The 17,414-nt window shown below is 46.2% G+C and overlaps 1 protein-coding gene across 1 annotated transcript in view; it reads left to right on the forward strand.

The window, feature by feature from the left end:
- The window catches only part of LOC127235349 (rho GTPase-activating protein 22-like), a 50,521-nt gene that overhangs the window by 22,615 nt on the left and 10,492 nt on the right, over positions 1 to 17,414 (forward strand). The window contains exon 3 of the mRNA XM_051202597.1: positions 282 to 481. Within this exon, the coding sequence (XP_051058554.1) occupies positions 282 to 481 (200 nt within the window). The remainder of the gene's footprint in view (positions 1 to 281; positions 482 to 17,414) is intronic.

Genomic DNA, 17,414 nt, shown 5'->3' on the forward strand with positions numbered 1-17,414 from the left:
AAGTGGAGAATTTTGGATCCCAGTGACAGAGCAGAAACTATTGAAGGAAGGCTATATACCCCACCTCCAAGTGCATAAACCAGGCTGCTTCTGAGGTGTTCTGACATGTGCCGCTGGTATATTTCCCCCATAAATACAAGGGGAAAGTGGATCCCATTTGTCTTGCCATTCTGGGCCGTCAGCCTTGGTTCCCAGATAGCCTGGGTGCTGGTGGGGATGGGGGTGGGTGGAGGTAAGAACTGACCTCAGTCTCCACACTCATTGTGTGTTCCTGCTTCCAGCTCGCTCCAAGAGCCTGGTGATGGGGGAACAGAACCGGAGCCCAGGGAGGCCTCTGGCCCCCCACAAGCTGGGCCCTGTACTCAAGGCCGGCTGGCTGAGGAAGCAGAGGAGCATCATGAAGAACTGGCAGCAGCGATGGTTTGTGCTACGTGGGGATCAGCTCTTCTACTACAAAGACAAAGATGAGGGCAAGCCTCAGGTAAGGCATGAAGGTCCTGTGTCCCTTGGGTGTTGTGCTGGGACAGCAACGGTGGGCAAGTTCTGAGTGCAAATGCAAGCAAAGCAAGCACTCAACTTTGGGTCTTAGCCCTGTGCATGTCCCCACATCACAGCTTGTTTTTCCGGAACACACTCCCAACTTCTGAAATGGAAGTGTTTCCTTCTAACATTGGCAGAGTACATCCCCGCCTAGCTCAAGAATAGCACTTCCCACGTTCTGTTCAGCAACTTGGTGTTTCCGGCCACATGTGCACGTTTCATTTCCGTTATCCAGGGAAATAGAGTCCAGATGAGTCTAACCTTACACTGAATCCACGTGAAGCTCTATGTCTGATGCCTCTACCTCAAATAAGGGTTCTTCCCTGTACTACTGGGGACCTCTCCATTCAGGTGCTGAGAACAGCTGGCTGTCCACCCAGACCAGACTAAGTTTAGTCACTCAGAGCAATGAGTGGCTTCATCTGTCTGGCACAGCCTCATCACAACTGGACCACAGATACACCAAAACAGTGCTCTGTTGCAGAGGGCCTTTCAAGACAGCTGGACCTGCTTATAAGAGATCTTATAATAGATAAAGCCAGTACTCTGTAACCATGACCTCTGCACCCACACATTGAACCTCTATGGATCAATAATATTTCTAATTCTATCTATATTGAATATGGGCAAATTGGCTTTTCTTGTCATTCACAGCTAGACAATACTGTGTACTAACTACTTCCATTTAGATTGTGCCAGGTATTATAAGCAACCCGGGGATGGTTTCAAGTTTATGGGAGAGTATATACAAAGGTTATATATAAATAAATACATCATTGTATACAGGGACTTGGACATTCATAGGGAGTTCTGAAACTATCCCTGCAGATAGTGTGGAAAAGCCACTATACTCTATCTCTGCATGTAGTGTGGGACAGCCACTATACACCATTCCTGCAGGTAGTGTGGGATAGCCGCTACACAGAATACAGAAGAGACGACAAAGAGCACATTCCAAGCTATTCTCCCTACTAGTGCTCCAAGTTGGAAAGGACATTCAGACCATCTCATTCAAAGTCAGAAGTCAGGGAGCCTTGGCAGACAGGAGACTGTGCACATCTCGGTGGTTCCCAAAGCATGGGGAAGACAAACATTCCATGCAAGTAAGATGTGAACCTGGGTGCTGCAGGATGTCAAGTTCAAAGGAAGAGAACGACTCTTCTACACCTGTGTTATGTCATCTGAGAATGTCAGAAGTGCATGCTTTGTTTGCTACTATCTTTTCCATGGCCCCCACACTTGCTTTAGTAGACGTGGGACTGGAGGGCAGGCTTCATCCCACAGCCTGCAGTGATGGAAGGAGTTGGCCACAGGCTATTGACTTGGTGACTTTACCTCATGCATTCCAATGGCTTCCTCCATTCATGGAGGGTGATTCTGTTTTCTATTGCTTCCCAAAATATATTTGCATTCAAAATGAAAAACTGTTTCATAGTTACGTACGTGAGTTTAAGCCACTGAACTGTATGTTTTAGCAATGGCTACTATGGTAAATGTTATGTCATGCAAATTTTTTAATAAAGATAAACATATTAATAAATAGAACTGCTTTAAGAAGATGATCACATAGGTAAAAAGCACAAATGGAAAGTTTATAAGACAAAACTCATGAGGGTGGACCAAACTACAGTTAACAGGATGAAGGTGGTTCGAGTCCAAATTGGGAATCCCTGATCTCATTCAGTCCCTCAGTTTTATTTTGGGGTTTTTTGGGGGGTTGTTTGTTTGCTTTGGATTTTTTTTGTTTTGTTTTGTTTATTTTGAGACAGGGTTTCTCTGTATTGCTTTGAAGCCTGTCCTGAAACTAGCTCTGTTGACCAGGCTGGTGGCCTCGAACAAACAGAGATCCACCTGCCTCTGCCTCCCGATTAAAGGCATGTGCCGCCAATGCCCAGCCAGTCCTTCAGTTTTATTTGGCAGGAAACCAATGTCCTGAGTTCAGTGAGGCAGAAGGGAAGTCTGGAGTCAGGCAAATCTGAAATGGATTTGAATAGCATGCAATTTGTATGACTTGGAGAAGTCACTTTCTTTTTATCAACTTAGGTTTTAGTTGCAAAATGGAACAAAAACCAAGGGCCAGTTTTAGCTCACTGAGTGCTTAAACCTGAACCCATGTGTCCATATCCCTGCTTTCACCTTCCTCCCTTCCAGCCCCACCCATCTCTCTGACCCAGTAACATGGAACAGTACCATTTTCTTCTGGCCTCCTTGCCCATCAATACAGTTTCCTAATTGACCTATCCATGATCTGTCATTCTGACATCAGTGACAAAACTACCAGGATTTCACAGTCATGTACTGGGCTCCTGCCCTCATCCCCTGCTCTATTCAGCCTGCATTACTTCCTTCTGGAAATTGTTTATTGCGATGTTGAGTGATGTAAGGTGTTGACAACCCTGAGGTCCCCTCACTTGGATGTGGGGGAGCCTTCTACTCCAAGGTCCCCCATGTGTTCCTTGCTGTAAACCCTATATTAGACCAGCCACCCCCTACCTCCTATCAGATGGCTCTAGGGCATGTCTATCCCAGAATTTCCCATTGCTACCATCTTTTCCAGACATTGACAGTGTCTAATGGAAGCAGTAATTAAAAGAGGGTAACCATATCCCCTAGTCACTGGGCCGGATGCATCAGAAGCCCTTATCCCCATTGAGGGTCAGTTCAGATCCTTCACCTCCAGAGAGAACAGAGTCAGCATATCCCGATAGACACTCTGCTCAAAGCTCCTGTGATTCTCTAGTTCTGCCAACACTTCCAGGGTACTGGGGCCTGACCACTGTTGCAGGACTCCTGAGCAGCCCTGCTGTACAGGTTCCCAAACCGAGGCCACTATTAGTCCAATTTGACATTTAGCTTCTCCAGTGTGATCGCAAACAACTGCCACAATCAACCCACTGATCTCTACCTAATTTCATGAAGTACATGTAATAGATTAATTCTGAGTGTCTGGTTCCTATAAAATATGCCCTGCTCACTGTTCACAGTGACAGCATGACCCAGCAGTCAGTACCCTCTCGGCAGAGAGCCTGAGCCAGCTATTGTAATTGTCAGGAAAGGGTACATCCAACAGCCTGTGATGTTGCCCAGAGCTCAGAAGTCAGGATAAGCATCAGTCATAGCTCATGTCCATGCTCTCTCTCAAAGCCTTTATCTCTTCTCCTCTGCCCTTCTCAGGCCAGGGGCGGGGGGGGGCAGCAGCAGACTGCACAGAGATGAAGCAAGTGGCTTGCATGAGCTCAGACAAAAAAGGCCAGGCAGAGGTGTTTTCAAGAGCCCACACCCCTCCAGTCCTCCTCTGAACATGCTCCAGAGGTTTTCTAGCAGGCAGACCCTGCACATGAAGGGGCGGGGCTGATGAAGCAGGCAGCAGGAGGGAGGTGCCGGAAGAGGGGAGGAGACTAGAAACGCAGTCTCAGCTGTGCTTGGAACCCTGCAGATACTGGCTAAAGCTTTCCGCCAAGACATAGTAGTGTAAACATAATATTTGGGAAAAGAAAGAAAACCCCACTTAAGAGACGGTCCAATCCTGGAGAGCTGTTTTATTCCTGGAATAACTTGGTGCTTCCAAGTCAGTGAACTAAAACTGAAATAATTAATGCGGATTTTGAGAATTCAAATAAGACAGACCAAAGCCACCTGGTGAAGCTTGGGGTGGACTTAGGGGTGAGCTGTGAGGGCAGCATCAACTGAGATTTATGTGTGGTGTTATAATTTCTCACAGCAGTCTGTTCACTCACGTCCACCTTTTTAGTGATTTTTTAAGTTAACCAACAGGGAAAACAATGAAAAGAAAAGAAAAAAATGGGACAGAGCCACAAGCCCTAAGTGTTCTTCGGATAATTCGTAAAAGGGTGGTGAGAGACTAGACCAGACACGGGGGCTGCCAAGGACCACTAAGTCCCACGATGGCCTCTGAAGAGTAGGCTTTGATCTGCTGTTGGTGCTCAGATGTGCGCATGGACAGTGTGTGTGCAGCAGCCGGTCTCGGGGGGAGCCGAGAGGCCAGAGTGTGAGGTTAGTCTCACACAGAACAGAAGCAGCCAGAAAGTGGATATGGCCCAACCTGGGTGCCAGAATCAATCAGGAGCTGGGCCTTCATTTTGGCCCAGTGTTGGGGCATCCGCTAGGGTTGAGGGGCTCACACTCAGTCACTGGAAGAGTCATTCTCATCAGTACAGGCAGGAGCTGGAAGGTACAGACAGGAGGCCCTTCTTGGCACTGGAGATGGGGGCCTGTGGATATTGGAAATGGCAGGACAGAGTGTGAGCAGCTGGGGCGTTTGAGGGACACCAGCGCGGCTCAGGTAGCTGCAGGTTCTAGCTGGGACAGTTGGGAGACCACTTTCAAGCAGACTGGGTTTCTGGTTTGCCTTTTTGTTTATTTCGCTGTCTTTCCCCTTTTCAGGATGGCAAGTGACAGGAGGCTGAGCAGTAAGAAGCAGCAGAAAATTGATTTAAGCTTTGATTTAATTTAGCATAAAAGCCTGGGGTAGAGAGAGGGAGGACAAGATGGACGGGAAACAGGGGCAGCAGTGGGAGGGAGCATCAATGCAATCAGAAATCTTTGAGGAAACTAATAAAACGAAATGACAAACAACGAGTTCATTTTGTGTCGGCCAGCTGCACGGAGCCTGCCCTGGGGAGTAATTGGTACACTGGGTGATATTTCATTGGAAAAAATGGATTTTTCCTTTAGTAGCAGTATCAGTTGCAAATAGCTTCTTGTTCTGTGCCCATGTCCCCGTCTCAAAGCTGGAACCCCATCTGGTTTGAATCTGTGCAGTGGAACACACTCATCTTCAAAGACACAGAAAAAAAAACTTAGTTTTACAACATTAACTGTGTTAGATATAGTAAATTAAGTGCATTATTCAATTGGAATAAAAGGAAATATTTATAAAACAGGGAACCTTAAGGGAGGGTGTAAACATCACCCAGTCCCATAGCTAGAAGGTCGTAAGGAATTTCCAGCATATAGCCTGTCTCTGGCTTCCCTGGGACCATCATTGACCAAGCTTTTCAACCCCAAACAAAGCCACTGGGAGCCCCTCCCTCCCACCTCACCTGGGAGAAGGGAGCATCTCACTTTCAGGTGAGGGTCACGGGGACCTGACATCTTACCTAAGATGATGGGTATCCTAATCACATCTAAAACTGGAACAAATTCAGTGAGAACTATGCTTGGCAGGGAACTTTCCTCATAGTCAAAGGCACCCAGCAGGAACCATGAAGGATGCACTTTGCTAGCTGGCTTGAAGCCAGCTTATGCACAGCTAGCTTTGGTAGAAAGTTTAAGACCACCTGCCTAGGACCACAGTGGGCTGGGCTCTCCTACCTCAATTAACAGTCAAGACAATCCCCACAGATATGCTTACAAGTCAGTCTGATCTAGACAGTTCCTCAACTAAGAGTCTCCTCTCATGACTCTAGGCTGTGCTGCCTTGACAGTTAAAGTTAACCAGGACATTGGCCATGGACACCTGGTGTCTGGACTTTAGAAGGTTGTTTTACCAGAGTCACACATCTAGAGAGAGAAAAAAAAAATGGTTACTTTCTGAACTGGGGCTTCATAGCTCACTAATTCATAACAAGAGAAAACATTTGTTGAGGTTTAAATGAGAAAATGTTGGGAGCTGAAGAGATAATCCCACAGTTAAGAGTGCTTGCTGCTCTTCCAGAGGATCCGAGTTTGGTTCCCAGCACCCAAGTCAAGTAGTTTACAACTGCCTGCAACTCCAGCTCCAAGGGATCCCACTTCTGGTCTCTATGCGGACACACATTTACACATTTGGTATACATTCTCTCTCTCTCTCCCTCCCCCCTCTGTCTCTCTCTGTCTCTCTCTCACACGCACACACGTGCACGCACATACACATACACAAACTACATCTTTAAATTAAAAAGTAGTATCCCCATAGGCTCTTGTATTTGAACACCTGGTGCCCCTGTTTGGAAAGGGGCTAGAGGAAGTATGCCCCTGGCAGTCAGCCTTGAGGGTATAGCTTCACCCCACTTCCTGCTCCCCATCTGTGCTTCCTGGGTGTGGATGGGACATGTGATCAGCCAGGTTTCAGCTCCTACCACTGTAACACACTCCCCTCACTATGGTAGGTAGACTCACTCTCCCTCTGAATCTGTAAGCCAAAATAAATCCTTTCCTTCCCAAGTGAACTGCATCCAAGGAAGCCTTAGTCAGTCACTCAATAGAGGGCGTCCATAGCAGACAAGTGCCCCAACCTCGTCTGTCATATTATCAGTTTGGTAGAGAGTGCTGAAAGCCAAGTCCTCCGATTCCACGGACCAGCAGGCTCAGTCCCGGCTGAGCTGTGCCCACTTACTCTGTAGTCTCCAAGGCTGACCACTGGTATTCTTCCCTTCCCCTCCCTGCAGCAGGCTGGAGACATCTCCCCTCCTCTTGAAAACAAGCTAGGCTTGTGACTAGCTGGCCACTAGAATGACCCAGAAGTGAGGCTACTTGTATGCAGTCCCCACCCGGAAGAAATCAAGCGGTGCACATGTCTGGGCAGATGGCAGCAGGACAGGAACAATGTGGAGGGAGAGAATTCCAAGGGACCTGCCAGATGGGTGTGGCCTTGAACCTTCTGCCCCAACACCTACCAGCTATGCAGCTGTGTGAGTGACCCTAGACCACGCCCTTACTGTCCTGAGCCCCACTGCAGAATCTTAATTACTCTTTTGAGGCCACTGCGTTTTGGGGGTGCTTTGTTATACAGCAGCGAATGACTGCAACCGTTTAGAAATGGTTATACCTGCTTTCCAAGACCAGCAAAATGTGCAGATCTGCTTCTAGCCAGATGAGAAAACCCGATGTCCTATAGAACTAGGAAGAAAGTGCTGGGACCACAACTCCAAGAAAACAGTGTGATTCCAGAACAAACTCTTTAATCTTGTTGTGGCATGCCGTTTATGATGCTGTGGAAAAACCAAAGGCATGGCTAACGAATGAGTTGGCAGAGCTGCGAGGGACACTTCAGTCAGCTGGCATTAACAGGCTGGGTTCGGGGAAAAATGTTAAGATAAAGTAGGAAGTCCTACCTTTGTTTTAAAACAGCTGTTTAATCCCACAAAATGGAGTAATTTAATTAAGACGTTGAAAACATATGCCAAGAATGGGGTCACATTCCTCTAATTCCATCATTGGGGAATTGAGGTTGGAGGATTATGAGTTCAAGGCCAGCCTGAGCTACATAGTGATATCTTAACAATAAATAAATAAATAAATAAAAGATAAGGTTAGGGACGGCTCAGTGGTTAAGAAAGCTTGTTGCTGTAGCAGACATCTGCAGCATGGTTCTTTGCACCCATACTGGGCAGCTAACATCCACCTGTCACTCCGACTCCAGAATATCAGACACCCTCTTCTGACCTCTGAGAGTGCTTGCACACATGTGGTATACACTTGCATGCACACACACATTTTTTTTTAAAAAAAGTCAAATGAAGAGTTCAGGGTTTTAATTAGTTGAAAGCTCAGTGGAAACTAACAGTGAGATATAGTTGCAAAAATATCTAATGAGAACCTTGAGTCATATTACAGATACACACGAATTATGACAGGGGGAAGTCCTGATGAGCTTGGTCATAGTCAAACAAGGTCCATCTGGAGAAAGATAGTCCCCTCAAACACTGCATTTTCAGTATGGCAAGAACAGGAAGACGAGAAGCATGAACTCCCATGGATCAGAAAAACAACGCAGTGCAGCACCTGGGACAAGGAAACCCTGGAAAGGGAACTGAATAAGGCATTCGACCTCACAGGAAAATATATACAGACTCACTCTACATGACCACTCTGTTGTTCTTCTGTTCTGATGGCATGGCTCGCTGGAGCAGGTGAGCACCAGTCCCTGGGGCTGACAAAGTAGCTTGGAGGAAAGGTTAAACGGAGATGGTCTCTAAGTGCCTTTCTGACTCTCAAACTCAAAAGGGATGCCAGGAATGAAGACCTGGATTGAACTAGATCAGGATGATTTTCCAAAGCCACGTCCTATATGAGTCAAAACTGAGATTAGAGGAGAAGCTACTGAGCTCCACATCTTTCCAGAGTAGCACTCTCCCAGAATTTCATGGTTTGGGGATCATCATCGTCTTCAGCTGCCATCTTGGGCAGAGCATCTGAAACTTTGACTCCATGATGGACTGATGAAAGTCTCAAAGGAGACCCAGTTGGTAGTGGACACCATGGGGGCCTTGGAGATAGCAGCTCTCACAGGTCGTAGTTGGTCAGTAAACTTGTTCGAATCTCCTCTTCTCTCCTACCATCCCCATCCAAAACAGGTAAATAAGTTCCCAAAGTTCATGCTCCCAGGCAGGACAGTCCCACCACAGACCTAGGCACAGCATTTTCCAGTGGGGTCACTATGCCCAGAAGGAACACAGTGGTGCTTAAAGAAGAGGCACAGACACATACATAGCAGCCCTACTGTCATTCAGGACACCTCAGCAGTGACTGAGACAAGGCCATGACCTTGAGCTGACTGGCTGTTGATAGGTATCTGTTAGCAAGGCAGAGAAAAAAGTAAACTGTGAATCTTTCTTTGTTTAAAATGCCCTTGGAGACAACTTCAAATGTCTCTTTAGTGAAGGATTGCTGGATTCTTATAAAAAGAGAAGTATAGGGGCTGGAGAGATGGCTCAGTGGTTAAGAGCACTGACTATTCTTCCAGAGGACCTGGGTTCAATTCCTGGTACCTACATGGCAACTCACATGTAATTCTAGTTCCAGGGAACCTGATACTCATGGCAAAAAAAAAAAAAAAAAAAAGCCAATGCACAAAAAAAAAAAAAAAACACAGAAGTATCCATTATTTAGGTCTAAGTCTGAGAATTCATGTTTTTTATGGGATTCTTCTGTTTTCTATGTTTGCAGCCATTTAAGAACATATATATATATATATATATATATATATACATATATATATATATATAATCAGAATCTGAATTCTAGTCAAACAAGTCAAATTTTAAAAACAGCTATATATACTAAATTCAAATTGCCAACCACAGCAGCTCTCTTTTAAACAAATGTCCCCTACCTGTACCATGTCAAGGACAAAATATGAATGAAGTTGCTTTAAAACTTGACTTAGCTAAGTTGTGGCGGTGCGTGACTTTAGTCCCAGTACAGAAGAAGCAGGGGAAGGCGGATCTCTGTGAGTCTGAGGCCAACCTGGTCTACAGAGTGAGATCCAGAACAGCCAGGGCTACACAAAGAGACCCTGTCTAAAAATAACTTGTCTTACACTTTCCTGAAGCTCTGAGGCAAAAGTGGCAACACTAACTGGGAATATATTATAGTAATTACAAATTACTATAAGCAATAGTTATATGGGAATATACTGCCATTCCTCTAGGAAAGGAAACTGTCACTACTCAGCCACTTTATCTTCTAACACTGACCTCTGTGAGCTTCAAGTGGTGTCATGTGACTCAGGGGGGGGTGGGAGCAGGGGACTAGCAGTTCAAGGCCAGCCTGGGCTACGTAATAAGACCACCTCAAACAAAACCAATCCCCAACTTCTGTGTTTCCTCCAGTGTCACTGATCATTCATAAAAACAAAGCAACCTCCTCTTGGCTTACTAATTCAATTCAGCACAAGGCTCCTGGTCCCTCTTACAAAAGATCAATTCTTTGGCTTTAAGTTGAACCCAGTTAATTTACAATAATAGCTGGAAGGTTGTTGGTAAATCATGAGCTTTGTCAATTACTGGGAAGAAAAACATAATTGAATGGCATTGGGGCAGCAAGGAAGTATATCTTACTCATTGTTTAGCTGAGCATGACTTTCTTTGCATTAGCGTTTAGCTATTCTGGCTCTTTAGTGCATTGGTAGAATACTGAACTACTGCTCATCAACATAATTTAGGTGATGTGAGATGGCTTCTGTCAAGCTAATGACTTTTCTAGGCTGCCAAGAAAAATAGTTGTGTTCCCTAAAGAGTGTGCAGTGTTTGCAAAAGTTAGGAAGACTTCTGTCTCCTCAGCAAAAGGCAACAGGTGTTTTTGGCTGCAGCCAGCTCATCAAGTCAGGGTAGCTCGGCGGGGCAGGCGAGTGAAAAGTATATACTGTGCATCTCCAGTCAGCCTGTTCCCTGGTAATGTGGTAGCCTTCCTCTCAGATGCACCATATACCCCAGAGAAGCAGCATTGCTGTTGGTATTTCCAGAAACACTGTGTGACCAAAACCATTTCCAGCCAAGGGAGGGTCCCACTCACTTCTGGGTGGGCCGTTTGACTCAGCTGAGTACCTAAGATGTATTGTAGGCCAAACAAACTTCGTAAGACATATATTCCGACTCCATTTAGACTCTGGAAAACAATGGGTGTCCCATATATGCCCACAGGATTGCCCTCAAGTCCGTTTATTTTAGAATGAATTAGTTATTTCTGTGTTGCTGTAACAAAATATATCAGATACAATAACTAGAGAGGGAGGATTTATTGCGTTCACACAGGAGTCCCTTCTGCTGTACTGGGCTCTGTTGCTTCCCGCCCCTTGGTAAGGGAGACTGTTATGACAGTGACAGTGGCATTGTGTGGCAGAGGCTCCTGGCTGCATGGCGGGGAGGAAGGAGAGAGGGGAAGGGACAAACATTAGGGATAACCTTTCAAGGCACACCTCCAGTGACCTGGTTATTTCAGCTAGAACTCCCAACTGTTTGCCACTTCCCAAAACGATGCCACCATCTGGAGACCAAGTGTTCAATGCCTAAGCTTTTTGTGGGGGACACTTCATAGCCACACCATAACGCAGAGTGGGAGGGAGGCAGGTGGGAAATGCTTTGCAACCCAGAAAGTATGCTAAGAACGGTGGAAGAGAAGGGCCGGCCTGTGGTCTGGTGCTATCCGTATGAACAATGGAGAGACTATGTCCCCGTGGGTGTCTCATGGTGGGGGTCAAAGGCAAGACAGCTCCACCAAGGACTCCCAGCTCTGGTTCCAAACCCAACAGGCTGGCCCTGCAGAACTGAGGGTAGTGTACAGGAACAGATATTAACACTGATGTCCACTTGAGTCCTACATCAGAGAAAATTCCTGCAAGGTGTAGATGGTCAGCAGAGAGCTTCACACTTCCAGAGAAGCCCATAGCTGATGCCTGAGGATGCTGGTTGTCTCCGAACTCAGCTGCCTTGGCTGTGACATAGCTACCACACACCATGGGGGGTCAGGAGGAACTAGGCTTAGCCCAGGTTCCCTAGGACCTCCACTTGAAACACCGCATGTCAGGAGTCAAAGACCTTCCACCTTACCCAGTGAGCCAAGAAGGAAGTGGAGCCACTTCCATACTCTTAGGCCCTGGCTAGGCCATTCACAGGCTGGACATTTGGTGAGAGATAAGAGTTGTGTTTGTCCTGTGTGCCTCTAACCTGCCCACTGATGGTGCAGTAGCATCCTTCCCAAAAGCACCATATACTCCAGGGCACAGCATTGCAATAGGCCAGGAGGCATGGCACCCACTTGAACTTACATCAGCCCTTACCAGACTTTTTCCAATTTTCCAGTCCAAAACATCAGGCAGGGAGGGACATTCCTGACCACTGAAGATGAAGCCCAGAACCCACTCCCTATGACATGCCCTGCAGACCATCAGAGCCAGACTTTGTCAATTGGCACTTGTCCCCAATAGCACATTGCCATCCTTCCATTCCTTTTTAGTTCCCAATGTCCAGTCCTAGGAGCAAACAATAATCAGTATAGCTGTTCCTCTTTAGTACAGAGGATATACTTTAAGAACCCCATGAGTGCCTAAAGCTATAGATAGTCTAAAACCCATATGCACCAGGCATTGTCCTATATGTAAAAAATCTGTGATGAAGTTTGACTTATAAATGAAGCATTGTCAATGAAGCATTCTCATAGGTTAATGGCAATAGAAAATAAAGTGGAATAATTAAAATATCATGCTGTAATTCAATCTCAAGCTTGAGGTCATTATAAAGGAAGGGTTTCTTAAACCCAGCTACTGTGCATACCAGTCAATTTAACAACTAAGATAGCCACTGAGTAGCTAACAGGAAGTGTGCTGCTCAATTTCTGTCAGCTTGACATAAGCATAGACATCTGGAAAGTGGGAATCTTAATTGAGAAATTGCCTGCATAAGACTGGCTTGTAATCAAGTCTTCCAGGTGTAGACATGATTAGTGGTTGATTGGGGGCAGGCAGCTCACTGTGGGTATAGTACCACCGGAAGCAAGTGTTCCTGAGCTGTGTAAATAAGCAGGTTGAGCATGCCATGAGCAAAGCAGTAAGAGGTGTTCCTCTATGGCCTCTGTGCTCCAGTTTCTAACTCCAGACTGGAGTCCCAGCCCTAAGGTCATTCAGTGATTGGCTAATTTGGAAGTGTAAGAGGAATGAACCATTTCCTCCCCAAGATGCTTTTGGTCATGATATTTCATCTCAGTGACAGAAACCCTAAGACAGGAGGTTAGAGTATACTGCATGGATATGCTAGAAGAAGAGACTTTTTGTCTGGCAGTGGTGGTGCACGCCTTTAATCCCAGCTCTCAGGAGGCAGAGACAGGCAGATCTCTATGAGCTCAAGACAAGCCTGGTCTACAAAGTGAATTCCAGGATAGCCAGAGCTACACAGAGAAACACTGTCTTGGAAAACGAGAGAGAGAGAGAGAGAGAGAGAGAGAGAGAGAGAGAGAGAGAGAGAGAGATCATTCACATGCTATGTGACATGGAACAGGAGAGCTTGGGAGTACTTCAAGCTATTTAATTTAAAAGCACACAGTTTCCTGGGTGGTGATGGCCCACACTTTTAATCCTAGCACTTGGGAAGCAAAGGCAGGTATATTTCTTGAGTTCGAGGCCAGCCTGGTCTACAGAGTGAATTCCAGGACAGCCAGGACTATGCAGAGAAACCTTGTCTTGAAACACACACACATACACACACACACACACACACACACACACACACACACACACACACACACACACATTTTTAAATGTTTATTTATGATCCACTTCATATTTCCAAACTGTGGTTGGCCAAATATTTCTGAAACTTCAGAAAATGAAATGGAATAAGAGGGGACTGTTGTTTTATTAAGAAGCTTTACCAATGGGAAAATATATTGTTTAATGGTGCTACTGCTCAGAATTTTGTGTGTGTGTGTGTGTGTGTGTGTGTGTGTGTGTATGGGTAAGTAGTTCAAGACATCAACATTTATTTTCTCAAAATAATATCTCATTAGTTAACATAACCAACACTAAAGTCCTCTGATAAACATACCAAAAGTTTACCTTTCTTTGGAGCAACATCGGCTGTGGATCCAGGGTTCAGCTGTTTCTATGGCCTCCCAGGTTGACCCAGCAGGGAAGGGAGAGAGAAAAAGAGAAGGTCATGGGTGTGTCTGAAAGGATGTTTGAAGTTAGTGTTGTCATTTCTGCCTTCTAGGTCTACTGGCAGAGCCTCACCAGGTGTCCCCACCCTCAGACTTCTCAGAAACAGTAGTAGAACCTTCTCCAATCCTGTTATGAAATGGCATGTCCTTTTGCCTCTCCCCCTCCTGCTGGGGCAGGATAAACATTAGAGACTTTAGGAAATCCCTGGCTTATCATTCTACTCCACTAGCTAAATAGCACCCTGAGATGCAACTCAGCATCCTAACTCAGGCTGCCCCTGAGGCCAGACTCTCAGCCTATGAGCTCTTTCTAACACAGAACAGCATGCCCTGACAGTGACGGGGTGGGGAGGGGACCCCAAGGTGCTGTTGAGACCATTGGTGCAGCCACCTTCCTACCTTAGATAGGGCACCTCTTGGGATTTGGGGAAAGATTGTTAACTTCGAGGTCTGGGGGTCCTTGAGGGATCTACCAATGCCCCATGCCTAGACGCATCCTTCAGTCTAGCTGGATTTTTCAATGGTTCATAGCTGGGTTGGTAATGACCAGCTGGGGAATTATAAGGTATGGGGAACCCCAAACTCTGTTCCACAGAACAACAGTCTGTTCTTGGGACTCTGATCCTGAGGCACTCTCCAACGTGGGTCTAAGATTTTTCCATTAAAAAAAAAAAAAAAAAAAAAAACAGAAGAAGCTCCAAGACATGGTGTGGAATGCAGTGCTTCCCTGGGCCAGCCCTGGTATGCAGATGAGAACATCTGGAGTCTTTGTTGAAATGAGGACAGTCTTAGCAAAGACAGACAACCTAATTGCCCCTACTCCTCAGGGACATGAGTGTCTCATCCAAACACTCATTTGTCTCTGCCCTTCCATGTGCCTGCCTGGGTCTCTGCCTCATGGAGGGTGATGGCTCCTGGCCATGGGCCTGGATGATAAGGAGGGAGGGAGGCTGCTTCCCTGCTTGGCAATGAGATTCCTTCAGGTTTGTGTTATTTGTGTCAAGTTCAGAGAGATCTGGTTCCTGGCTAGGTGTCAGATGGGTAAAACTTTTGAAGATGGATCTGAGGCCCCATCAGAATTCCAGCAGATAAGGAACCTGAGTGATTGCACTCTGAAACCTGCCTGCCCTTCTGCAAGATGCTGCCTCTGAGGGCTTATCATTCTGCTTCATTAGAGGGACTTTGCACAGTCAAGGTGAAAAATGAAGACTTCCCAGAAAGCCTCCCTTTACTATATTTGAGCTGAGCTAGGATTGCAAAGACTTTAACACTAAGGCAAACCCCAGGGTCCAGGGCAGTAGGGCAGCTACAGCCATCTCAGGCCCTACAGTGAGGCCCTGCAGACTATATCGTAAACTCTAAAGAAGGACCCTATCCTCGGCATCTCAGACTCCCCAGATCTGTATCTTACCTTGTTTCATGACACATGAAGAATGGTAATGGGGCGGGCAGAAATGTTTTCATGTCTAAAGGTCAGAAAACTAGGCCTAAGTCTATCAAGCCTTACATGGGTAACACCCATGTAAGGGGTAATGCTACAACATGACAAACCTCATAGTGTTTTCTAAAAATTATTTTTGTTATTTTATGGTGTGGGTGATTTGATTGCATATTGTCTGTGCACTGTGTGTGTGTGTGTGTGTGTGTGTGTGTGTGTGTGCATTGATGGCAGAGACCAGAAGAGGAGGCTGGAACTCCCCTAGAACTGGAGTTACAGATGGTTGTGAGACACCAGTATGGGTGCTAGGAATCAAACCTGCATCTTTTGGAAGAGCAGCCAGTGCTCTTAACTGTTGAGCTATCTCCACACATCCCCTGATAATAGTTCTTTGGCGTGTGTGTGTGTGTGTGTGTGTGTGTGTGTGTGTGTGTGTGTGTGTGTGTTCTGCATCCTACAACATTTGATCACAAGCAAACTTGACCATTTAACTAAATAACCACAGCAATCCTCTCTCCAGATGCTGGACCCAGAACTGTCCAAGAATTAGCTCAGGAAATTCTCAAAACACCCCCACATTACTGGGTAGGAAACTGAGACTCTGTGGGTGACCTGGAGGTGACCTCTAAGTCCCAATCATAAGACTGTTCAACAATGCCTTTTCTGTTTGTTTGTTTTTCATGACAGGGTTTCCTCTGTGTAACAGTCTAGCTGTCCTGGAACTCACTCTGTAGACCAGGCTGGCCTCGAACTCACAGAGATCCACCTGCCTTTGCCTCCTGAGTGCTGGGATTAAAGGTGTGCACCACCACCGCCTAGCAGTAAAGCCTTTTTTTTTTTTTTTTTTTTTTTGAGAGGTCCTATGCACCTGCACAGCCCAGCTTCAACCCAGGTCCTCTGAGCACCCCATCCCATCAATACTCAGAGGCATCTAGAGGAAGATGTCTCTACAGCATTCCACAGAGAGGGAAACACTAGGTAAAGCAGACTTTGTCCCAGTACCTAATATCAATAGGTAGTTTGCCAGCCTTGAGACCTGACCTCTCTGAGGATAAAACCTTGGAGGTTTCCATGTGAGCCATATTTTGGATACAATGCTTGCTTGTCTTTCATGAGTTAAGTTCTGGGTGTGAGACATTTGACTAGAGACAGGCAGAATTCTACCACTCTGCAGACTCTGGTCCAAGGATGGGCAGGGGAACCATCACTTAATTTTAGTCTGAGGAAAGTTGAGAGGCCTGCCACACTAAGTGTTCACAGATGAAAAGGCTATTATTCTCTGCTTGGAAGTGATGGATGGACATTCTGGATTACAGAAGGGTTGAACAGGCTGGCCTACTCCTGACATGAAAAAGGATGTGCAGTCAGTGGGTGATGGGAGACTCATGCCAAGAGCCCATTACTCTGGCCTGAGCAGCACTTCAGGAATTATCTAACTGCCCTTTCCTTTCTTGAATGTTAATATTATTTAAACGTTCTTATCTGGACGCAAACATTACAGGGTAGAACATCAAAAGCATCTCACCACTACCTCCTAGGGCATAAGAATTCTGTGACCTTCCTGAACATAGTTGACCCTCCCTATTTGAGGGCTGTGCATATGCACCTGACTGTAGATGAAAAACGTGGTGAGCCTTCATCCAGTAGCTGATGGAAGCAGAAGCAGACACCCACAGCTAAACACTGAGCCAAACTCCTGGAATCCAGTTGCAAAAAGGGAGGAGTGAAGAGCAAAGGGGTCAAGACCAGACTGGAGAAACACACAGAAACTTCTGACTTGAACAAGGGGGAGCTCATGGACTCCAGACTGATAGGCGGTAAACCAGCATTATACCAACTCAGACGCCCTGAATGTGGGGGCTAGTTAGGAGGACTGGGCAGTCTATGGGGCCTCTGGTAATAGATCAGTATTTATCCCTCGTATAGGAATGGACTATGGGAGCCCATCCTACATAGAGGGATACTTTCTCAGCCTAGACACACGAGGGAGGGTCTAGGCCCTGCTCCAAATGATATGACTTTGATGACTCCCCATGAAAGGCCTCACCCTCCCTGTGGAGCAGAA

The sequence above is a fragment of the Phodopus roborovskii genome, unplaced genomic scaffold (genome assembly GCF_943737965.1).
Source record: "Phodopus roborovskii unplaced genomic scaffold, PHOROB, whole genome shotgun sequence".
Lineage (NCBI taxonomy): Eukaryota > Metazoa > Chordata > Mammalia > Rodentia > Cricetidae > Phodopus > Phodopus roborovskii.